This window comes from Oryx dammah, unplaced genomic scaffold, assembly GCF_014754425.2.
Source record: "Oryx dammah isolate SB20612 unplaced genomic scaffold, SCBI_Odam_1.1 HiC_scaffold_4, whole genome shotgun sequence".
NCBI classification, from domain to species: domain Eukaryota; kingdom Metazoa; phylum Chordata; class Mammalia; order Artiodactyla; family Bovidae; genus Oryx; species Oryx dammah.
This window is the reverse complement of record NW_024070188.1, coordinates 62,204,665-62,229,928: the sequence shown is the minus strand read 5'-3', so window position 1 is coordinate 62,229,928 and position 25,264 is coordinate 62,204,665. Positions and strand designations below refer to the sequence as shown.

Here is a 25,264-nt window from a genome sequence, read left to right as displayed (position 1 = left end):
TCATCAGGGTCTTTTCAAAGGAGTCAGTTCTTCGCATCAGGTGGCCAAAGCATTGGAGTTTCTAGCAATCCTAGAAAAAGGACTGCAAAAAAGAGGAAGATGAATTACGGCAAGTAGTGCCAAGCTTAAAGAACATAACCTTTGGACTCAAGGTGCTCACAAACGAGTGAGCCAAGATCGCCACCACAGACTGCCGTGCCCCTAACGCTGAGCTTCCACAGAGGCGACCTCTCTTTGACTCCCCGCTGTATTCCAGCTCGCCTACCCGATTCCACCTCCTCGGCCACCTCAGCCTCCCCTCAGGAGTCCTAATTACCCCCCTCCCCGCCCAGGCCCCGCCTCCGGGCCCTGGCCCCGCCTCCCGGCCAGGCTGGCCGCCCAGGGCTGGTCTCGGCCTCCCTGTCCGCGCCCCACTTTCCCGTCCACGCCCCGCCTCCCGCTGGAGGGATGGTCGGCGGCGGAGGAAGTGACGCAAGACCTAAGCCCGAGGTTCGCGCGGGTGTATCCCCGCGGTGGTGCTGGGCAGCACCCGCGGGAGTCTGGAGCAGCATGGCTCTGTTTTTCCTCGTCCCTGTCTTGCTGACCGGAAGCTGGGTTGAGATGAGCGCCGCGAATCCGGGACTTTCTTCGGGTACTGTCGCTCGCGGCAGGGCCGCAGGCGGGTGGGGACGGGAAAGAAGGGAGCCCCACCGGCCAGGAAGCCCCGCCCGGGGTCGGGGCCGCGCCAGCGTCGGTCTTCGACGCCCGGCGGCGGCTTCGGGTCCTAAGGGGGCGGCCGTGGGAAGGTGACGCCGAGTCTCCGCGGTTTGCAGCCTTCAGTTCCCTTTTTCTGGCCTCTTCCGCGGTTGCCGAAACAAAACGCGTTCTCTTAATTCGTTTTTAAATGAGTTACCTGGTGAGCAGTTGCACACTGTGGCCACAGCTCATGCTTTAAATATTCGTAAGGTCGGCCCCGAATTCTTAGACGTTCTTTCGCCAGCTGAGAATTATTAAAGGTCAGTTAAGTGGCCGTCTTACGTGCGAGTCTGGAAGTGGTTCAGGGCACGTACTCTCGAGTCCGTTTGTCAGGCAGTAGGTCTCTTGGCAGACCTCGGTTCCTCCTTTATCTCCGCCTGCTTAAAGAGATTTCCCAGGAAACGTTTTTCTAGAGCTCAGTGTAGTGATAATTAGGCGCTCCGATGAAATCAGTAAACTCTTTCTGCAAAAGGGGCAAACTTAGATTATCGGAAAGCGGGGCATTCTGGAGCGTTTCCTCTGTGTACGCTGTTAGCAGCTGCCTGGAAGGGGTCAGGGCGACCCCGCCTCCTTTACCCTTGGCGAACTCGGCGTCTGCACCTGTGTGACTTCCCCTGTGACATTTGTTAGATGCGGTCCCTTCATATCCCGCTCTCCTTTGGCTTGCTCTTCAGAAGTCAAGTAAACAAATAGTTAAGTCATTCCTTGGAAGAGACATTGCGCCATTTGTGTTGGAAATACAGAAATTACTTCAGTTTTTGCCTTCAAGGATCCTGATGGTATAACTGTTATTGGGCACTGTTGTAAATTCTTATCACATCATTTCCCAAACGTCCTATAAAGTAGACGCTGTTCTAGCTCTTATTTATGGATGAGAAGTTGAGGCATGGAATCTACTAAATTGCTACTATTCACTGGGAAGCTTGGCAGTTGGGTTCCAGAGTCCGAAGTACTTAACTCTGTTCTCTGCCATTACTAGGGCGAGTTGGTCACCCATAAGAGCAGTTTCAGTCCATTATGATAAGAGCTAGAACTTACGCATAGTTTACTGGAAAGCAACACATGGGTGCCTGACTCAGAAGGGGAATCAGGGAAGATTTCACTGAGAAGGTGACCCCAGAGTTGGAGCTGGAGGTGCAAAGAGACTTGTGTGTGCAGAGGAAGGGCTCTGAAACAGCAAGTTGAATTTGTGGAATAATTTAAGCATTTTGGGTTCGATCCCTGGGTCATGAAGATCCCCTAGAGAAGGGACTGGCATCCCACTCCAGTATTCTTGCCTGAAGAATTCCATGGCCAGAGGAGCCTGGCGGGCTACAATCCGTGGGGTCTCAAAAGAGTTAGACACGACTGAGCGACTAAACAACAGCAAAATTGTCTTTTAGGAACCAGTTGGTTGGTAGGAACCAATTAATGAAGTACCTTGTCATGTGTAACAGCAAAGGACAGAAACACAGCTTCAGCTCACTTCGACAAAAAGAGGAGTTTGTTGGCTGGGAGAATCCAAACCAGAGTTAAAACAGAAACGTAGAGATGTCGGCTGAACCAGAAACTCAAGTGCCAAGACCCTCCATTTTTTATTACTTACTTTGGCTATTGGCAGCCTTCTCTGCTTGTCAGGAATTATGGATGTTGACCAGCTTTTGGATTTTGACATCTTGCAGCTTCCTCCATCCTGGCAAAATCCCAGAAGAATGCTCCGATTTGCCCAGCTTGGGTCAGGTGCCAGCTATGGGAAGGATACCGTTGCAGGTGGTAACAGTAGGAGAATGCCAGGAGGGAGAGCCATAATGTTGCTGAAAGAAGTACAGGTGCTGAACCAACAAAATAATAGGCTCACTCTTGCTCAAATCAGTGGGTAGCCATGGGATTATTTTCAGGAGAGCAGTGATTTTATACAGGATCAGATACGCCATTTAGAAAGACCATTCATCTTAGAGGATAGTTTTGAGATAGATTCAAAGGAGGGAGGCCACATAGGAGGCTGCTGCTTAAGCCTGCGAGAAGACAGTGGTAAGTTTAAATGGAAAAGAAGAAATTAGAATAGAGAGTCAGCATAACTTGGGGATGACTGGATGTGGGAAGAGAGGAAGAGAGTGACTGGGGTTCCTGGCTAGGGCAGAGCAGTAAACCAAGTACAAGGCCCTTCCTTCTGAGCCCGGAGCCCTCCTGACCATGGGCCCCTCATGACCACACAGTTCCTGTGTTGTTGATACCAGCCCTGGGAGGAGGATTGCCTGCCTTTCTCCATAGGAAGATCTGTGGCCTTCTGTACTTTAGCATTGTATAACCACAGGTGTCAGCTACCTTTTTCCGGTTTGTTCTTCCACTCTGGGTATTATCTGAAAAGCAGAGTGCTTTAAAACAGGAGTGAGGCTCTTAACTCACCTTCTCCACTTGATTATTAGCTGTTCATTCTCTGACTTTAGGTAATGCTCTGGGTGTGTTGAGAATTTTCATTACTTTAGATTCTATATGTATTTCAGAGATTCAGAATACTTAAATCAGTGCATTTCAATTATATTTATTGAAGAGGGTATTAATTTGTTTTCATTTTATTCTGATTCATGATTTATATGGGTTTTTTGAAAGATCCACATTTTGGTTCTATATAAAGGAAAACCTAAAGAACTCAAGAGAGAAATAACCTCTTTAAAGACCGAGCTAAATGGATAATTAATGACTCCATTTTAACTGGACAAAGAATCAAAATGAAAGATGAGCCAGAATTAAATGAGTTCCTGACAAAAAGGAATCAGTTACTTGTAATTTTCTTATTAAGGGAGTGTCTTTGATTTAGATTATCCCAATACTAGATATCCATTTCAATCATGTCCATGCTAAATGAATAATTTAGTATACTGTTCAGATTTTCGGTGGCTGTCTTATAATTGTGATAGTATAATAAATTAGGCAAAATTACTTGAAGCAAATGCTTATGAAGTCATCAGAAAACAATTATCTCCAGTTTCTATTTATATTTTCCCCCACTTTTAACTTCTCTAAACTTTTTTTCCCCCCTCTGTTTTCGGTAAAAAGATGTAAATACCACCTCCTTTCTAGGATGATTGTGGTGTTTAACTGAGATAATGGATAACAAAGTTGAGCTCATAGCTTGTCCAGTAAATGTTTCATAATGTTGGTGACTGTCATTCAGTTATGTGCATCATTTTCACAAATACATGTTTTAAATATTGCATTGTTTTAGTTATGAATGAGAAATTGTGTCAGCTTTAAAAACAAACTCATCCAGATCAATATGAAAAATTTAAAATAAGCTCCGTGACTAACTCCTTCCAACTTTTTCCCATTCTTCCTAAGATTGAAAAGTCCTGTTTCATTTTTTCTGTTCCTAAACTATTTCTCAACTTAGAGTGAATCAGTCCAAAAGAGAATTAGTCTTGAGAAATGAGTTCTCTCAGGGACTAGGTAGACCTGGTTCAATTAGAATTTTATTGGCAATCCAAGCAAACCCAACTAGATGAAATTGAATGAACAGGAACAGTAATACAGCGCTGCATTTCGGATCAGAAAAGTGGCTGGGAAGTTTATTGGATAAGCCCTAATTTGCTTGTGGTTTCTGCGAAAGACCTGGGGAGTTTTAGTTCATTACAAATTCAGTATAAGCCACAATTTGATAGAACCATCTCTTCAGAAAAGTATTTCATTCACATCAGTTACATTACTTCTGGGCCCTACATTTTAAGCAAGAGAGAGTGAGTAATAAAACCTGCAGACAAGAGGAAGAAAAGACTTCAGGGACACTAGAGGTCTTGAAACAACTAAGGAACTCTGGAAGGTGAAACAGACCTGAAATATTTTAATGAACTCACTTGAACCCTTAGTTCTAACACCCTTTTTATGGAGGTACAAGGAAATAATAGAAGGATTTTAAATAGGATCATTTTTCCTTTTGTTTGACAAAGAGATAGGATTCCTTTCAAAGCCCCCCAATATTTAAGTGTTTCAGTTTTAAAACTTTTATGAATGCTTGAAACACCATGTGCAAGAATTCTTAAATGTCTTTATTCAGCTTAAATTTAGGGGATGGTGCTATCAATATTTGCTAAGAGAAGTTGGAAAGCACTAATAAAAAGTTATTTTATCAGCATCGTAAAACCAGTAGATAGATCATAATCATAAATATATTCTGAAAATAATGCAGAAGTCTTGATGTTTTTCCCTTTTTCTGCCTGGATTTCTCATGCCATTTCTTATTTTGCTGTGTAAGAAGAAACTTTTGTGAAAATGTCCATAACCCCGCATCTTTAACATGAGGAAGTTGTTAGATATTTTGAGAGTTGGTTACTCAAAAAAGAGTCTGGATGCTTTAAGTTAGAGAGTTTGGTTTTGAGTTGTAGTGTCAGATGACTTTGAATCCTCCAAAACAGTTTACTTACTGGCCACTGTCTCCTTAACCTCTTTATGCTTCTCAGTTTGTCCTTCCCCTAGAGAGGTTGTGAGCAGATAGTTGAATGGTGTCTATGCAGTGCAAGCTCTGTTTTGCATTTAGATGGACACAACTTTTGGGGCTTTCCAGATGGCTCAGCGGTAAAGAATCCACCTGCAGTGCAGGAGGTGCCAGTTTGATCCCTGGGTTGGAAAGATCCCCTGAAGAAGGAAATGGCAACCACTCCAGTATTCTTTCCTGGGAAATCCTATGGACAGAGGAGCCTGGTGAGCCACAGTCCATGGGGTCGCAGAGTCAAATATGATTGACCACGCTCACATGCACTCACATAATTTTTTGGTCTTTGAATGCTTATTATGTAAAAATTGGTGAACTGCTGTGACTGTCCGTCTTTCAGTCGAGGCACAGATGCTTTCAGAGGCTACGGGATGGCGCGTAGGAGGCTGCCTGCACCCCTGTCCCCGTCCCTGCAGAGGAAATCTGGAGGTGTCTGTAATGGTGTGCTTCCCCCCTGCTGCCTTTCCCAGTGAGGATCATAGAGCTGTCCTAGCTACTGGTTTAGGGGCTTCGGTGACACCTCCATTGCCCCATCTAGCGGCAGGGCTTCACCACGTGCTGAACTTCATTTGTCTTTTCTGTCCTTTCCCTTGCTGTTTTTTCATATCCTTGCTCTTTTTTTCATATCTTATCACCAGGAAACAGTCCGCTGTAACCAGATCTCTCCTTTTTATCTGCGTTGTAATTAGAATGTTATGAAAAGTGATTCTTCTCTCCTTTGTTTGATTTTGTTTAACCTTCAGCTGCTAGCTCTAGAGGAGTTTGGGGAAGCAGATCTTAAAAAAGAGCTGAACTTGACTCGGGGTTGTATGCAGATACAATGCTACAAGGACTCAGAACCCGTTTCCAAAAACAACATGTGTTACAGAAAACTTCTGGGCAGTTTTAAGAGATGAGGACATCTGTAAGATGATCCTACTTCATGAGATACTCCTTTAACTCCATTCTCTTGCTATTTCTACACATACTTTTATTGACATAGACTGCATTTATTATGAATAGAAGTTAGCTGTAAGCCTCAATTATTTTAAGCTGATTATGTAGCCATTTAAACTTTAGGTTACAAAATTCTGAAACTTAAGGCGAAAACTACTCATGTCTACTTTATCATGTGATTTTGGCAAGGATGACAAAAGCAGATGTCTGATCACATGGTTTATCTTCTGGTAGCATTAAAACCACAGATTACATCCTTTGATGTAAATATTCAAAAGTCTCTTCTATAATCTAGTAGTAATTTCTGTGTTTTGGAATCCATTGAAACCTCTTTTCCTACTGCCTGTCTTGATTGCTTTGAAAGCTGTGATTTAAGTCCTTGTCCTAGTCTAATCATGCCAAGCTTTTACTTAAATTTTGGGAAATATTTGATTAACTCTAAAGACAAATGCAACACAAGTCTACTGCTGTTTGTATTTCATAATGTATGATTCAGTAACCTCTTCTTAAATATAAATGCACTTTATTTTATATTCTAGTACATAGGTTTATTTCTATATGCCTTTCTCTCAAATGCAGAAACTAATTTCAGATTGGGTACATACATATTCCTACTGGGAATAATTTTTTAAAAGGGACTTAAAAGGAAGTGAAGGACTTGTCTTTACTGGAAACTGAGGATCCTTGTTACATAGTGGCAGGAAACTTAACACCCATCACCTTTAATAACAGGGAAAGCAGGAAATGTGCCTGGTGAGCCCAGTGACCTAGCAAAGGTTTCCAGGCAGATTGAAGGTGCCATGTGGTGTCTTTTTATTTCTTACTGCAAAATACAAGGTTAGAGAGAGTAATCAAGGGAAGGGCTGTTAAACAAAAGAAACCAGGACCTGATGGTTTGTAAATTCTTAGCTACTAACTGCAGTCACGAAATTAAAAGACACTTGCTCCTTGGAAGAAAAGCTATGACAAACCTGAACAGTATATTAAAAAGCAGAGGCATCACTTTGCCAACAAAGGTCAGTATAGTTAAAGCTGTGGTTTTTCTAGCAGTCATGTATGGATGTGAGAGTTGGACCATAAAGAAGGCCAAGCGCCAAAGAATTGATGCTTTTGAAGTGTGATGTTGGAGAAGACTCTTGAGAGTCCCTTGGACTGAAAGAAGATCAAACCAGTCAATCCTAAAGGAAATCAACCCTGAATTTTCATTGGAAGGACTGATGCTGAAGCTGAAGCTCCAATACTTTGGCCACCTGATGCAAGGAGCTGACTCATTGGAAAAGACCCTGATGCTGGGAAAGACTGAAGGCAGAGGAGAAGGAGGTGACAGGATGAGATGGTTGGATGGCATCACCAACTCAATGGACCTGAGTTTGAGCAAACTCAGGAAGATAGTGAAGGACAGGAAAGCCTGGAATGCTGCAGTCCATGGAGTCGCAAAAAGTTGGACACAGCTTTGGGACTGAACAACAAGAGCAGCAAAAGATGCTAAAATTAAGAAATGGCATCTGAGGGACGTTCTGATTTATTACGAGTTTTCTTAACATTAGGTTTCTTATATAGTTGCAAAATTATATTTATATTTGTGATTGATATTTGATATTAATGTTGAATTGACCTTAGAGGGGGATGCCTTTGATTTCCTTCTCAACCATAGAATGTAAACTGTTTGAGACAGGTTGCTTCATGAAGTTGAGGTGTGAACACACCACAGAAGAAGGAGCCCTGTTAAGGAAGGCTCAGTCCACCCTGCTGTGTATAGCCATGGGAACTTGACTAACACCGGGGCAAAATCTGGCAAGTCCAGTGCTTCCTGACAACCTGCAAGAAAATTGCTTAGAGAACTAGCGATGATAGATACCAAAAGCCATCAACATTATTCCAGAAAGGGAAAGTAGAAAAATGCTGTCTGATCACTGGCTACGGGTCAAAGGGCATATTGAGTATTTGAACATGGGACATCCTTCCAACTTCATAATTTCAATCTTTAGGTACAAATTGTTCTACTACTTTGGTGAATAATATGGAAATTAGAGATTTCAAGAGACACCAAGGCTATTTGCTGAGCAGGAAGTGTAAAACATTAGTTTATCAAAAAATTCTGTTTGTCTTTTATTTTTTATTGAAGTGTAGTTAATTTTCAGTGTTAGTTTCAGGTATATAACAGTGATTCAATATTTTTAAATTATACTCCATTTAAACTTATTAATCAACTACATTCCTTGTGCTGTGCAGTGTATTCTTGTAGCTTATTTATTTTAGACTTAGTAGTTTGTGCCTCTTAATCCCCTACTCCTCTCTTACTCCTGCCACACCATTGGTAACCACTGGTTTGTTCTCTGTATTTGTGAGCCTGTTTCTTTTTTGATACAGTCATCCATTTGTTTTTAGGTTGCACATGTAAGTGATAATATACAGTGTTTGACTTTTTTCACCAACCATAATACAGTCTAGGTCCAAACATGTTGCTGCAAATGGCAAAACGTCATTCATTTTTTGTGACTGAGTAGTATTCCATTATGTATGTATGTATATATGCATATATGTGTATTATATACACACACACAAACACCATATCTTCTTTATCCATTCATCCATTGATGGGCACTTGAGTTGCTTCCATATATTGGCTTTTGTAAGTAATGATGCTATGAACATTGGAGTACATGTATCTTATCAAGTTAGTGTTTTTGTTTTCCTCAGATATATGTATATATCTGGGAGTGCAGTTGTTGGATCATATGCTAGTTCTGTTTTTAGTGTTTTGAGGAACCTTCATACAGTTCTCCATAGCGGCTGCACTGATTGGCATTCCCACCAACAGTGTGCACTAGAGTTTCCTTTTCTCCACATGCTTACCAACATTTGTTATTTATAGACTTCGATGATAGCCATTCTGACAGGTGTGGGGTGATTTCGAATTCCATTCTCTCTTTAGATTAATTTTTCTTCCTAAATAAAAACGATTCCTAAAATTATGATAAGGCAGGGTTTCTCAGTGTTCGGCACGGATAGCGTTTTGGACTGCCAAAATGTGGAGGGCTGTCTTGTGTATTGTAGGATATCAGCAGCATCCCCAGCCTTTGTCCCTTAGATGCGAGTAGAACCCCACTAGTACCATGCCATTAGGAGAACCAGACTGTCTCTCGACAGTGCTGCATATCCCTGGGGGACATAGCACCTCTTGTGGAAAACTACTGATATAAAGGGAAAAATAATGAAAAAAGGGGTGGGGGATGACAATAGAATCCCACTGTCCTTGAGCGCTTCCCAGGTGACTCAGCTGTAAAGACTCTGCCTGCCAGTATAGGAGACACAGGTTTGATATCTGGGTCGGGAAGATCCTCTGGAGGAGGAAATGAGAGCCGACTCCAGTATTCTTGCCTGGAAGATCCCATAGACAGAGGAGCCTGATGGGCTACAGTCCAGGTGGTTGCAAAAAGCCAGACGTGACTTCATGACTAAGCATGCAGGCATACACTGTGTTTTTTACCTAAATAACTCTTGATCCGTGTTCTGCTTTGAAACAATAATGCAGTTGCTAAATAATTGTAAATTAAGATAGTGTACCAGTTTGGCTTCAAATATTGGAATTTTTGTTTTGGGAAAAAATATAGTAGGTGTTTTCTTCAGCAGTAAGCAAATATCCTATGTATGTGAAATTAACACCTCACTTGATAGGTGAGGGATTCTGAAACAACTCTTTAGTAATATAGCAAGGAAAGAATCCAGATTTCTTAAGGTCCAACCCAGGGAGTATATTTCTTATTAGAACAGTCTGCTAGGTATAAGGCTACTGGGTATATGGCTACCCTAGTGGCTCAGTGGTAACTAATCCTCCAGCAATGCAGAAGATGTGGGTTTGATCCCTGGGTCAGGACAATCCCCTGGGGGAGGAAATGGCAACCCACTCCAGTATTCCCTGAAAAATCCCATGGACAGAGGAGCCTGGGAGACTGCAGTCTGTGGGGTCACAAAGAGCCAGACACAACTTAGTGAATAAACCAACAAACAATTCGGTATAAATCTAAGTGATTATCATTATTACCTGGAATACATTTTTTAAAAGTATAAACCTTTGGCTCTGTTTGAGGTTTTTAGGATGACAAGTTATGTTTGGAAGCACTGCACCTGATCACATTGCTATTCATTCATTTATTTTAGCTGTAAATCATGTTTGATGGAGTTTTCTAGATAGATAGGATTGAATGCTTTTACATTTCAGGTCATATTGCTAACTCTATACCTTCATGTTTGTTCACGGAGAAGGGCAAGAAAGGAGAGGGAGAGAGAGCAAGAGAGAAAAGGAGGAAGGGAGGTGTGTGTTCAGTTTTCTATGGGGTGGTGGACAATAACCATTTACACCCAGCAGGGGAACAAATGGCAGCTCTTAGTAACTAGATAATGATTGTGGTAGCATTTGATTATAAGATGTTAAAGTGACTTCTGCCCTATTTTCTTGTGTAACACTTGCACATCTTATCAACAGACATTTTCTAAAATGGTTTAAAAGAGCAAAGGCAGGAGGAAATACAGGGTATGGTTTGAAAAAAGCCCTGTGCACCTTAGAGAGCAAAATGCTGATGAAACTGGACTGTTTGATGGCTCCATCAGGCAGTCGTTCAGTATCTATTGCTGTGCTGGAGAAAAGGCAGTAAAGGTGTAACAGTGCTGAGTGGAGGGTTGAGAGCCCAGGTAGCACTTGAGAGTGAAATTGACCATCCCACTTGTGGCCAGTTCTTCCCTAGACATTGAATACAGTCTTTGGTACCAAATAGAGAAAATTCTAGTGATTAAACGAATTGAGGATTATTATTGCAGTGCAGTTATTGCTAAAAAGTCCTAAAACATTCTAGGAATGTGTTGCTCATACTATATTAGTATTTTTTTAAGTCAATTGTGTTTTATGTTTCCTGTGGTAAAATATATATAATGTAAAATTTACCATTTTTCTTATTATAAGTGTGCAGTCCAGTAGCATTAAGTATATTAATATTGTGCAGCCAGCACTCCATCTCTGGAACTGTTTGTGATCCCATATTGAAATTCTGTCCCCATTGAACGTTAACTCCCCATTGTCTCCTACCCCCACACCCGCCCCTGATAACCACCGTACTAGTCTCTGTCTCAATGTATTTGATTATTTTGTATGCTTCATATTAGTGAAATCATACAGTATTTGTCCTTTTGTATCTGACTTATTCCAATTAGCATAATGTCTTCAAGGATCATCCATTTTGCAACAGGTATCAGAATCTTCGTATTCGTTTGTAAGGCTGAGTAACATTCCATTATATGTATCTGCCACATTTTTTGTTGTACAAACACTTAAGATGAGATCTACATTCATAAAAAACATTTTAAATACAGCAATTGTTGTTGTTGTTGTTGTTCAGTCACAAAGTCGTGTACAACTTTTCAACCCCATGGACTGCATGCAGCGTGCCAAGCTTAGCTGTCTTTCACTACCTTCTGGAGTTTGTGCAAACTCATGTCCATTGAGTCGGTGATGCCATCCAACCATCTCATCCTCTGCCACTCCCTTCTCCTGCCTTCAATCTTTCCCAGCATCAGAGTGTTTTCCAGTGAGGCAGCTCTTCACATCAGATGGCCAAAGTATTGGAGCCTCAGCTTCAGCATCAGTCCTTCCAGTGAATATTCAGAACTGATTTCCTTTAGGTTTGACTGGTTTGATCTTCCTGCTGTCCCAGGACTCTCAAGAGTCTTCCTATAAGTAAACAATACAGTTTTGTTAATTATAGGCACAAGGGTATACAGCAGATACTGAGAACTTACTTATCTCGTATGCCTACTTTTATACCCATTGGACTCAATTCCACATTTCCCCCTCCCTCCACCCCCTGGTAACCACCATTGTTCATACTATATTTGTGTGTCCCTTATATCACAATGTTGTTTCAGTAATTTAAAATGAATTAGAATGCTTCTATACATTCTTTAATAAAATTAATTTTTAGAAATTCTGAATTTAAGTAAATTTACTATCCTGGTGAATTCTTCCAAGTGTATGTTTGGCTTCTTACATTAAGGTTTTGTAATGTTAGTGTTTGTTGCTCACTATGATCCTTCTTACTTTTTGCATCTCTTGTAGTTCCACCACCAGCCAATGTTACAATACAAGCCTACAACTTGAACACTGTTATATTTTGGGATTACCCTGTTATGCTACAGAGTCCTGTGTTTACCGTACAAGTGATGAACTATGAGTGAGTGTCACTTTAATCTTTTTATCCTGTTTTTGCCAAAGCCTTTGCACATCTCATAACTGATTCTTCCATCCTCATTCCTTCCCATGTGGCAGAACTGCTGAACTGCTTAATGACATCCAGATGTAATAAGGATGCAACTTAGTTCTTTTCAGAATATTTCCTGCCTCTTAGTTCGTCTTCGTGTCAGATTTAGGGTAGAGGAGTATCACTAACTTCTGACATGTTAAGGCATGACGAATAAAGCTTACAGTTCTGTGTTAAAAACAGCCAAGTTGTCTTACTTCGTATAGTGTATGTATGAAGTAGAAAGAAAAATTTCAACAGAATTTTTGACAAGTGTCGGGTTATTATATGTTGGATTCCATAAGTTATGACTGTTAATGGACTCTGGATTTGTTTAAAGAACAGATTTTTTTAAATTGCATGTGGAATGTGGTTTTTACAGGTCTTATTCTGAATTGAGCCTCTTTATTGTAAATGATTTTATAGATCTTCTAACCAAAGAGTAAAAGTTTCCCACTTTATCTAGCTTCTTCATCTTGTTCTTATTCATCTCTTTCTATCAGCTCCATGCTGTGAATGAACAGCAAAGCACGGACAGAAATGGTTTATGTATTAACAGTAAAAGTTACCTTTGTGTTTTTATTTTAGGGACGCGAAATGGATTGATGCCTGCAATACCTCCGAACATTCTTGTAATATCTTTCCTGTAATTAATGATCCATCGAGTTCTGTCTGGGGTAGAGTTAAGGTCAGGGTTGGACAAGAAGAATCTGTCTATGCACAGTCCAAAGAATTTATTTTATGCAAAGAAGGTGAGTAGAATGTATACATGTCTGAATTTTAATTTCATTCGTGTCTTCTATATATATTTGCTTTTATAAGCAGTTGCTAAAAATTATCACAATGCCCTCAGGAACATTTGGAGGAATTTAGGGAGTTCCTGTCTTCTCTTCGCCCAAGCCCCACAAAATAGAGCTAAGAGGTGCCCGTCACTTTGCCCTTCTAAACCTGAGAACTGCTCTCAGTCTTCCCCTCAAGGCCTCTGGCAGTTTAACACATTAAATTTAACATTTTTAACACATAACAATTTTACAGCTCTATAATCTCTTCAGTCACAGTGATTTTTCAGTTCTTCACGCTGCCGACATCCCATTCCCATGATCTGCCTCATCTTCGTTGTCACCTCAAGCTCCAGACTCTTCAGGGCCCATTCTTCTTTTTTGGCTAACACCCTGCCTTGTAGCTCTCATGCCGTCACTCATGGGTAAGAGAAGTCTGTAGTCACATGGTTCCTTCCCAGTCTTGTAGGTCTTTAATGCCTTGCCTTCTAGCTTCTCTTTCATCCTTGTTCAGCTTCCATGCTTCATGACTTCAACCACTGCCTGGATTCTGCTCCTTCCTTTTGATTTGTGCCTACTTTGTCTCTTCTAAAAGCCCTGCCTCTACCTGCCCTTGAAGTAGTTTCATTCCCCAGAGGCCACACTTCTGTCACCTGATAATTATACTATCTGTTATGTCAGATTTTTCCCACACAGGTTTATCAAGGTCATACTATGTGCCAGAAAGTATGCTAGGCCCTAGGGTATATTGGTGAGTAAAAACAGATCTGTCAGGCACATAGTAGGCATGCAATAAATATGTGAAGAATAGATAAATGGTTCACCTACAAAGTTCCAGACATCAAAGACATAATAAGAAATATTATGGAATCAGTGAATAGCTAGTTCTGATTTTTGTGGTAAAAATTGAATGTATTTTGCAAACTTTCATGACATCTTCATGCCATGTGTCCATAGGCACTGGAAATATAAAGAGTTTTGATGAGGATTCAAAGATAATTACAATGCCTTTTCTGAAATGTGTTTTAAAAAGCATGTTCTGTTTTCTGTTTAATGATTTTCAATCTACAGAATCAAAGATAAAGGAAAGATAACTTCATAGAGCTTCTTTTATGTCAAGGCTTTTTACCAAGATTCATTAAGGACAGTTAAAATATTTTCTAGACGTTTGTGGAATGATTTAAATGCAGTCCTACTTTAGAACAACAGCAACAAAAAGAGTAGGTTGATGGATTGAGTTTGGTTATGTTATATAATATGCTGTGGATCACAGTTCCAAGGCTGATACAAATTGTACTTCTTTTTTGTTCCGCACCCTCCAGGGAAAGTTGGGCCACCTAAACTGGGTATCAGAAAGAAGGAAAACCAAATCATTGTTGATATATTTCACCCTGTAATTACTGTAAATGGGAAAGAGCCAGAACCTATGTATGATGATGAAAATACTTGTCATACATTCACATACAATGTGTTTGTGAGCATCAATAGAAGTGAGGTATGTGTTTCCAGCTCATCTTTTTCTACATTGAAATTTTCCTGTTGTTTGCATAAGTTGTTTTATATGTGGTAAAATGAAAGTAGGATGTTTATGAATATTCAGTCAAGGCTCATGGCTCATCAGCTTTAGTAAGAAAAAAAGAAATATATGTTGAAGGGAATCAGTACTGGAGTTAATCTTCAACACTGGCCACGTGAATACCTTTTAAGTTTTTTCTTTGCCAACAGTGTGGTTCTAATCTAGACTCTGAACCTGTGTATCTCCATTTCTCCACTGGTAAGATGAGGATAGCTTTAATCCTTTCTTCCTCATTGGTAGTGACGTGAAGTAATACGAAGTTCTAATTGGAATCGCTGTCTTTGAAAGAAGAAGCTACCAGTACTTCTCTAGGACATGATTGCACCCTAGCAGTGACGTGCAGCCCACACTTTGCCTAGAATCCTTCTGTCGCATACACTCTCCACAGCACTGCCATTCCTTTGCTTAACAGCATTTGTCAATCACATGCCTGGTGCCTTTTAGGCCCTAGGAGTAGCCGTGAGCAGTGCAGACAAAGCTCCAGTGGTAAGTATTGTGGGAGAAGCACAGAGGAGGGAGGAGGGCCGGGCGCAGGGTGGGGCCGTAGTGATTTCCAGCAGGGTGGCCAGGCCTCGCTGGGAAGTGTTACTGGAGCCAGGGCTGGGGGAGGTGAGGAGGTGAGCTCCTGGATGTACGTGCGGAGAGTGTTTCAGGCAGAGCCTGGCAGAGGCACCCAGGCACGCGAAGGGAGCAGCAGAGCGCTGGGCAGCTGACATTGCAGGGTTCACTGGGGACCACTTCTCTTGAGGCATTGGAGAGATCTGACTCTTCTCACTGACTCGTGCCTCGTGGAAAGATGTTAGGAGAAGAAGGACATCTGATTTAGGTTGTGAAACATCACTTTGGTCGCCAGCTGAGTTGTATTTCTGAAGTGCATATCTGACCACATTACTTCACTGCTTAAAACCGTTTAACAAGTCCCCATTAAGTACAAAATCATTTCTAAATTTTCCTCTGGGGCATGCCCCCTCAGCCTTCATAATTTGGCCTCTTGCATCCTTTCCAGCTACATGTCTCTAGCCTTCCACCTTCATCTTCATTTGTGCTCTGGTGAACTGCTTACTGTTCTTGGTCTCCTGCAGGTACCCTGCTCTTTTGCAGAATGCCCTTCTCCACCTTGTCTACTCTGGAGAATTTCTGTTTATTCTTCAGTATTCAGCTGGCAAATCAGCTCTCCTTTGAAGTCTTTTTCTGACCCCGTGGACTGTTTCCTCCTCTGTGGTCCGGTTATCCCTCATTTCACAGAGTGGGGCTTTCTCTTACAGTCCTTGTCACTCACTTGCATTTCTTTCTTGTGTCTCTTGTACACTATCATAAGTTACTGGAGGTCAGGCACCACTTCTTACCTTTGTGTCCTTAGGCCCTAGCACAGTGATCCGTGCACTGTGGCTGGTTGAATGAATAATAAGCTCCCAGAGATTGCTTCAGTCCCTTCCATGTCTTACTGCCAAGAGATGCTCCGGCAGGATGCCTGAGTTATTCTTCATATGAGATGCTCATCTCTCTCACCAGCTAAGTTTCAGGCACTATAGAAATAGGACCAGTGAGCATTTGTTGGTTTGACAGCTAACACTGAACGTTTCTGCTATTTGAGTTTTTATATTCATAATCTATATTTTAATTTTTAAATTTATAATCTCTATGAAGAACATTTTAATAGATTTATAGCATCATGCATCATGCTGTGTTGAAGTAACAGGTTGACTTACTGTTTGAATATCAACACTATTTTCAGACATGTTCAGCACTCATCATGTCTGTTTTTCTTCAAATGTTCAACCAGGATAAGTATGGTGATTTTTTTTCCCCCAAATTAAAAGGTGCCGTGCATTTTCTTTGTTTTCTTCTTCTGTCCAGACCACAGATAAAATGTTCACAAAGGAAGAGGATTGTAACGAGACTCAGTGCTTCTTAAATATTCCTATGTCCTCGCTGAATTCTCAGTACTGTGTTTCAGCAGAAGGAGTCTCAGAATTATGGGCTGTTAAAACTGAAAAGTCTGATGAACTTTGTATTACCTTTTCTGATGATAACAACACAGAAGGTAAGTTGTTACAATTTTTTCCTAAATGTAGGGTTGTGGTTTAGTCCCTAAGTAGTATTGGATTCCTTTGGGACCCTGTGGACTGTAGCCCAGCAGGCTCCTCTGTCCATGGGATTTCCCAGGCAAGAACACTGAAGTGGATATTCTCCAGGGGGTCTTCCTGACCCTGGGATCTAACACACATCTCCTGCATTGGCAGGTGCATGCTTTACCACTGAGTCACCAGGGAAACCCAGTATAAGCAGTGATCACTAAAATGGTAATGTGAAAAGAGTTGATTTTTAATTTCAGTACATCTCTGCTCTTTACAAAAAATATTTAGTAGTTCCATTCTTCAGAAGTTTAAAATTAAAAATAAGGACATTTTTCAGTCTTAAAAGATAGAAAATAACCAATTTAGAAAGCCATGTAATGACCTTTGACCCAGCAAAGAAAAATTGCATAAATTTCTGCATTTCAGGATTATGAGTAAGGACATACATCAGTTTGTTACTCTAATATAGCAAGATGTTATATATCCATTAAAATATTCTTCCTGGGGACAGTAAGTTTATAAACTAAAAAGTAGGGATGTGCAGTTGTGTTACCTGGGAACTGGACAAGCACTGGAAATTAACATTCAAAAATAGATAAAGATTGGTTTAAATCATAGATTATAGGTCATTTTTATAACACATTCGTAAAATAAATGTTTTCATTTTATTATTATTTTCTTTAACAGGCATTCTCATTTGGCAGGTACCTTAACAAAACATTGGGCTTATTTTTGATGTTATGAAATTTAAATGTTCATTATAGATAATTTTTAAAATATAAAAAGCCAGAAGGAAACAAAAGCTGTAGTTCTGCCATCCAAATGAATACTCACTTATTCACAGTTTGGTGGGGTTTTTTCCATCCTATTTTTTCTTTTGCTTTGTAGCCATGATCATACTGTAGTACAAATATAACTTAGTATATGGGGCTTCCCAGGTGACTCAGTGGTAAAGAATCTGCCTGCTAGTGCAGAAGACACAGAAGATGTGGGTTGGTCCTGGGTCAGGGAGATCTCCTAGAGGAGGAAATGGCAACCCACTCCAGTATTCTTGCCTGGAAAATCACATGGACAGAGGAGCTTGGTGGACTATATATAGTCCATGGGGTCACAAAGAGTTGGACACAAGTGAACACATGCACACAGGCTAAGCATATGCTATAAATATTTTTTATTTTATTTTACATACTTTATTAATAGTATTTTTAATGTCTCTAAAATATTTTATTATGAAGATCATAAGTGAAGTGAAAGTCTCTCAGTCGTGTCCCAGTCTTTGCAACCCCATGGACTATACTGTCCGTGGAATTCTCCAGGCCAGAATACTGGAGTGGGTAGCCTTTCCCTTCTCCAGGGGATCTTCCCAACCCAGGAACTGAACCCAGGTCTCTCCCGCATTGCAGGCGGATTCTTTACCAGATGAGCCACAAGGGAAGCCCAAAGATCATATTTAATGTTTCTCAATTTTTGGATTAACTGGTCGATTTGTCTTTATAAATCATACTTTGGTGACTGTCTTTGGGTGTGTGTGTCTGTGTATGTATATATATATTATGTTGTTCAAGTGTTTTTAGAATATATATCCTAGGTTAAAAATGTACAAAAAATTTTGTAAATTTCTTTTCGAAGAATGAAAATCTAGTCTGAAGAATCAGACCAAACACTTTAATGAATACTTAAAACTTTTTAGGCCATTATGTTAGGATTTCAAATAAATAACTTAAAATGATGCAGTGCATTTAATATCCTTCTGTGTTATGCTATTTTGAGTAAGAAAATGCATAAAATTTGAAATAATGCAAATACCCCAGATTTATTTTAAAAAAAAGAAATCCTGAGTTACAAACCAGACTGACAGGTGGCTGCACAATGGTACCTCGCTGGCTCATATGCAGGCAGCATTCTCTGCCTGTCCACTCCAGTGCTTTTGAGCAGGGTGCTGTGTTGCTTATGTGGTTATTTTATCTTTTCCTATTATAAAAATTTTTTTCATGTCCTCTAACAGGTGTGATACAGGCATTTATTTTAGTAACTTCCAGAGTTGTTCTGTTTTTTTTTGTTGGAGTACGATTGCTGTTAGTTTCTGCTGTACAACATGATGAATCAACTATGTGTGTGTATATATCCCCACCCACCCCATCCCACCCAGTTAGGTGATCACCAAGCACCGAGCTGAGCTTCCTGCGCCTTATAGCAGGTTCCCACTGGCTATCTGTTTGACACATGGTGGTCTATGTATGTCAGGCTGACCTCCCAGTTTGTCCCACCCTCTCCCCTCCACGTCTGCATGTCTGTTTTCTATGTCTTCATCTCTATTCCTGCTGTGGAAATAGGTTCATCTGTACCATTTTTTAGATTCCACATATATGCATTAATGTACCATCCTTGTTTTTCTGACTGCGCTCTATATGACACATTCTAGGTCCATCCACATCTCTACAAATTACCCAATTTCATTCCCTTTTTTACGACTGAATAATATTCCATTATAACTGCTTACCTCATCTTTATCTGTTCCTCTGTTGATGGGCATTTAGATTGTTTCTATGTCCTGACTATTGTAAATAGTGCTGCAGTCAACATTGGGGTACACATGTCCTTCTTAAAAATTTATTTATTTTTTAATTGAAGCATAATTGCTTTATAGAGCTTTGTTGTTTTCTGTCAAACCTCAGCATGAATCAGCCATAGGTATACATAAGTCCCCTCCCTCTTGAACCTTTCTCCAATCTCCCTTCCCATCCCACCCCTCTACATTGATACAGAGCCCCTGTTTGAGCTCCCTGAGACATACAGCAAATACCCATTGGCTGTCTATTTTACATATGGCAATATAAGTTTCCATGTTACTGTCTCCATACATCTCACTTTTGAATTACGGTTTTTCAGGGTATTTGCCCAGTAGTGGAATTGCTGGGTTGTATGGTAGTTCTATTTTTAAGAAACCTCCATACTGTTTGCCACAGTAACTGTATCAGTTTACATTCCCACCAACAGTGCAAGAGGGTTTCCTTTTCTCCACACCCTCCCCAACATTTATTGTTTGAAAATTTTTGATGATGGCCATTCTCACTGGTGTGAGGTGATAACTTCATTGTAGTTTTGATTTACATTTCTCTTATGATTAGTGATGTTGAGTATCTTTTCTTGTGTTCTTGACCATCTGTATGTCTTCTTTGGAGAAATGTCTGTTTAGGTCTTCCACCCTTTTTTTTTAGATTCTGAGTTCCAGGAGCTGTTTATATATTTTAGAGATTAATCCTCTTCCTTTGCTTTGCAAATATTTTGTCCCTTTCTATCTTTTTATCTTGTTTATGGTTTCCTTTGCCATACAGAAGCTCTTAAGTTTCATTAAGTTTATTTTTGTTTCTATTTTCATTACTCTAGGAAATGGGTCAAAAAAGATCTTGCTGTCAGAGTTATTATTTCAAAGAAGTAACTTTGGAATAGAAATTAAAGGTAATAAAATGCTGTGAAGGATGGCAAACGCCACCACAGCATGTAGAACACTGTTAATTTGAAGAGAAGACTGGGGAAAAAAATTGAAGATTGTGCTGTGAAAATAAAAAGCAGCATTAGAGAAAAATATACATTCGTGATTGTAGGTGTTTGTACTCTGAAACAAACCTTCCCTATATTATTCTTTATATCTGGTTTACATTCCAAGGGACTTTATTCCTGTGCAGCTTGCCTGTATGTGTGTATTTGTGTACATCTGTGTATTTTATTAAGTTTTTGTAATCTTTAAATAACAAAATGTAACAATTCAGAAGGGTGGGACTAAAGACATACAGTATTGGGGTCTGTAAGGAAGTTATTATGAAAAAGTCATTTTAGCCACACTGTATGACAGTATAGTTGCATAAAGTTTAGAATCTGAAAGCTGGGAAGAATCACATGTTGATATCTTGGACAGGTACCTAATTTTTTACTCATGTCTTCTGACTTCTGTGTCAGTGTTCTTTAAAACTCTGACCATATTAATTACTGGATATGTAAGTCCGTTAAAGAATAGCACTGAGACTGTATAACTATTTGATGGATCCAGCACTGTTTGATTGCAGTTCTAATTTGTGATTTGTTTCCCTTTCCATAGATCCTGTTTGGATTCCTGTCGTTGCTGCTTTACTCCTCTTTCTTGTATTTGCTGTGGTAGTTGTATGTTGCATCATTAAGAAGTTGTATCCAATTAAGCGAGAAGGCACCAAGTTACCCAAATCCTTGGTAATATATTTAGATTTTTATTTATTTATTTATTTATTTATAGTTGGCTCTTGAACAACATGGATTTGCACTGCACAGGGCCACTTCCGTATTTTTTTAGTGAATATATTGGAAAGTTTTTTGGAGATTTGTGACAGTTTGAAAAAAAACTCACCATATAGCCTAGAAGTATTGAAAAAATTAAGTGAAGTTAGGTATGTCATAAATGTATAAAATGCATGTAAATATAATACACAGGGTATGTGTTAATCAGCTATTTATGTTATTGGTAGGTTCTGGCCAACAGCAGACGCTTAGTAGTTAAGTTTTTAGAGAGTCAAAAGTCACACGTAGATTTTTTGACTGCAAGAGAGGCTCAGTGTGCCTAACCCTTGTATTGCTCAAGGGTGAACTGGACACTAAAATGTTAATTTAAAACTTTTTGATAATTCTTCAAAATTTTTTTTTTAAGTAGAATGATGCTCAGCTGCATGTCACCTATCATAAATCACTCAATCTCCCACATACCCCAAACCACTTTTTTGTTTTATTACTATGCACTGGGTACCTTTTTATATGAGAGGCAGAGGCATAGTTAGGCCTCAGTGCTCAGGAGCTTAAAGTCAAGTGGAAAAATGATAAGGACTCAGTGGTTGTCCAGTGCAATCTGAGGTTTGAAGATCGAGGTTTATATACCTGCCAGTGAGGACTTTGCGGGGTTGGGTTAGTTATGGCTTCTCCAGGGGCAGTGATAGCTAAACAGTCTTGAGAGGCAGAGGAGTTCATCCAGGTACCAAGGGACAGTGTGTGCTAAGGCCCACTGTCAATACCGTGTGGCTTTCGAAAACCTGCAAATACAGAAATGCTTCATGGTAGTTGAAGAGTAGAAGGAAAGATGACCAGCAGTGAGTCTAAACTAGAAGGTTGACATTTTAATGCCTGACATTTTAAAGTATGATGAAAAGAACATTTAAAGGTGCCAGAATGATAACTAGTTAAGTCAGATATGACAGGAATCATACCTGTGATATGTAAAGGGCACATTTAAATTTGTTATGGAAACACTGTCTTTAAGTAGAGGGGATAAGAACTGTCAACAGTTAGCAGACAATTCACATATGAATTATTAACTACTAGTGGTTATGGCAACCCACTCCAGTGTTCTTGCCTGGAGAACCTCAGGGACGGGGGAGCCTGGAGGGGTGCCGTCTGTGGGGTCACACAGAGTCATACACGACTGAAGTGACTCAGCAGCAGCAGCAGCAGTGGTTAAGAGAAGGAAATGGCAACCCACTCCAGTGTTCTTGCCTGGAGAATCCCAGGGACAGGGCAGTCTGATGGGCTGCCGTCTGTGGGGTCGCACAGAGTCAGACATGACTGAAGCAACTTAGCAGCAGTGGTTAAGCACAAACAAAGCTCGCAGTATGCTATTTTACACCTACTAGAGAAGGAAAAATAAACCTGAATATCCATTAGTACCTTGTAATAAAAGTAGTGTATGCCGGCAAAAAAGAAATTTTAACCCTGAGGAGTTGATAAGTATGCAATGGGTGTACAAAGTAGCAGCATCCTAAGCATGCCACACTCTAAAAAATTAATCCCTAAAAAGATAGTTTCATAAATAAGAAGATGTATAAAAATATTAACTTCAGCATGTTCTATAAATGGTAAAAATTCAAACACCTTAACACTTAGATAAATGATTTCATCATCAGTATAAAATTATTGAGCCTATGAAAATTAGACTATAAAGACAAATGGTGAAACATTACCTAGAATAAGTAACTGTAATCCTATTACAAACGTAACGTGCGTGCTTGTTGAAGGTAGCACACAAAAAGCAACATATGTTGGTGAGATAGTGACTTTCTAAAAACTTGTTTTTAATCTTAATGGTGTTTCTATTAAAAACAAAGGCAATTAGCAGACTCTATTCCACTGTTATCCTAAATATGCCAATGAGTGATACATTTGGTTACCCTCTACCCTTTTAGACCTTTTTTTTTTTTTTTGAGGATAAGCACTTATTTTAATAATTTATTATGTTTAATCGCTGATTTCTCTTCCCTTAGCTGTCTGTGGTGAAAAATGCCTCTTCAGAGGCAAAATTTGATTCAAAAATTATATCACCCATCACCTACCAGCCAATTGCCGTAGAAAATGAACAGCTGTCCCCAGGGACCATTTCAAGCCTGCACACTGAGGACAATCCAGGAAAAGTGGAACACGGAGATCTTTCTAGTGAAATGGAAGTGGTGACCATTGAAGAAAATATTTCTGACTTGGCCCCATGTAGTCCTCTGACCCCAGAGAGCGAGGATTCTATCCACGCAAGCAGCAACCAGTCTGAATCCTGCAGCATCACTTTGAATGCCTATCACTCCAGAGATGGCTCTGATAGCGGCCTGGTGGTGTCAGACAACTGCTCCAGCTCAGAATTTCCCCCAAGTAGTAAACCTGAAGTAAAGACTGAAGGACAAGGCTTCATAACGCTGAGAAACACCACCACCTCCTTTGGTTATGATAAACCGCATGTGTTAGTGGATCTACTTGTGGAGGAAGGTGGTAAAGAGTCCTTAATTGGTTATAGACTTACAGCAGACTCCAGAGAGTTGTCATGAGATCAACCAAGATCACAAACTGGCAAGGACCTGTTTTCCTGAAGAGCTTTTCCACTTTTATTCTGTGAACAGATCCATGATTTCAGAAATGGCGTCATCTTGATAGAAATCAGATGGAGTGTCATGGTGTAGATAAAAGTGTAAAGAGCCTGTTTGGCCTTGTCACTTGTCGTCTGAAAACTGCAATCTCTTTAAAAAAAAAAAAACCATTGTCACATGTGAACCTTTGCATCTACATGTTAACGGTGAACATAACCCTGCTTCCTGTAGGTGCTAACTCCAGGGTCCTTTCTACCCACTTTAAGAGATACTAAGGATTGTTTTCCTTTTTGTGCCGCAGCATGGTATGTGTTTTTGGAAGTCTGTGTATATATACTTTGAGGAGAAATCCTGAATGCTTTTCAAAACTGCACTTAAAATTGCCTTGAAATCCATAGTATTAAATAGAATGTGTAAGTAGAAGCATGTATGTGTATTTTTATGAAATGTTACCATTGAGGGATATTTTTTAATCAAGTAACTTTAAAATTCATTTTTGTTTTCATTTATTCAGTTAACTGGGATGTTTTTTATTCATTCACTTGTTTCTATCCACTAATATCATAGAATCATTTTCTAATTATTCATATCTTTAAAACCATCCTAAAAATAGCCTAATCTTTAAAAATGGTCTTTTTGTATCTATATCTTAATATTTAGCAATCTGTACAGAACACACACAAGGAAAACCAAAAGTTTATGTTACACAGAAGTTTGGAGAATTACTAAGAGGATAGGAATTTTAAGACAAATTAATTAACTGACCCCCCAAAATGTTAAATGCAAATCACATGAGTAAATTAACAAGCCATGAGAAAAACATATTTATTCTCACCTATAAGTGCCAATTAGGTTGTGGAGGGCTCCCTGCCTCACCCAACTCAGGCCTCTGCTCACCTCCATTGGCAACAGCACCTTGCTGACAAGCTCTCCCCCTGCCCCTTGCTTCGTCTTTACGGCACTGATCCTTGCCTGAGGAAGCAGTCCTCTGTCTGCCTCCACATGTAGATGCTAGGATATCAGCTCTCTGAGAGGAAGAACTTTTCTAATCCCCTGTAATATTTCCAGACTTTAGGACAGTGCCTGGCAAGTGTTACTGAACACAGCAAGTGTTCAGTAAATCCTTAGTGATGAAATGAATTGTCTACACAGTCCCTTCTATTTGGCTTATGATTATGTCCATGTCAGTTTTACCCCTTTTGCCACAAAGTGTGTGTGTGTAGAGAGAAGTGGTCTGTTTTAGTGATTCCAGAAAAATCCGAAAACTTGCAGAACCACAAATTCTTGCAAGCAAGACCTGAGTTAAAATCTGGAATAAAGGTGTGGGATTAAAGTCAGATGATAAGCTAGACATGTTACAAAACAACTCTATTTTTTTTAATAATTTTTATTTATTTTTGGCTGTGCTGCATCTTTGCTGCTGTACTCCAGCTTTATCTGCTTGAGGCGAGCAGGGGCTACTCTTGATTGCAGTGCTTCTCATGGCTGTGGCTTCTCTTGTGGAGCTTGGGCTCTAGGCATGCAGGCCTCAGTATTTGTGGC

At 40.0% G+C, this 25,264-nt stretch overlaps 1 protein-coding gene across 2 annotated transcripts; it reads left to right on the top strand.

The window, feature by feature from the left end:
• The first annotated feature begins 369 nt into the window (after window positions 1–369).
• Window positions 370–24,215, top strand: IFNGR1 (interferon gamma receptor 1). 2 transcript variants are annotated; one of them, XM_040239318.1, is made up of 8 exons: window positions 428–631; window positions 12,246–12,360; window positions 13,015–13,178; window positions 14,528–14,700; window positions 16,639–16,825; window positions 20,247–20,318; window positions 20,956–21,083; window positions 23,135–24,215. In XM_040239318.1, exons 1-8 carry the CDS (start codon window positions 448–450, stop codon window positions 23,681–23,683), a joined length of 1,572 nt encoding a protein of 523 aa, XP_040095252.1. In that variant the 5' UTR covers window positions 428–447; the 3' UTR covers window positions 23,684–24,215. The 2 variants fall into 2 exon arrangements, with proteins under 2 accessions (XP_040095253.1, XP_040095252.1); XM_040239319.1 differs by lacking the exon at window positions 20,247–20,318 and having other exon boundaries at window positions 370–631; window positions 23,135–24,142.
• Window positions 24,216–25,264: the final 1,049 nt, after the last annotated feature.

Coding starts and splice junctions, on each gene's coding strand:
- IFNGR1 (XM_040239318.1), top strand. CDS start 448: ATGGTCGGCGGCGGAGGAAGTGACGCAAGACCTAAGCCCGAGGTTCGC. Junction 12,361..13,014: donor GTACAAGTGATGAACTATGA/GTGAGTGTCACT, acceptor TTTTTATTTTAG/GGACGCGAAATGGATTGATG. Junction 20,319..20,955: donor CTTTGGAATAGAAATTAAAG/GTAATAAAATGC, acceptor CCCTTTCCATAG/ATCCTGTTTGGATTCCTGTC.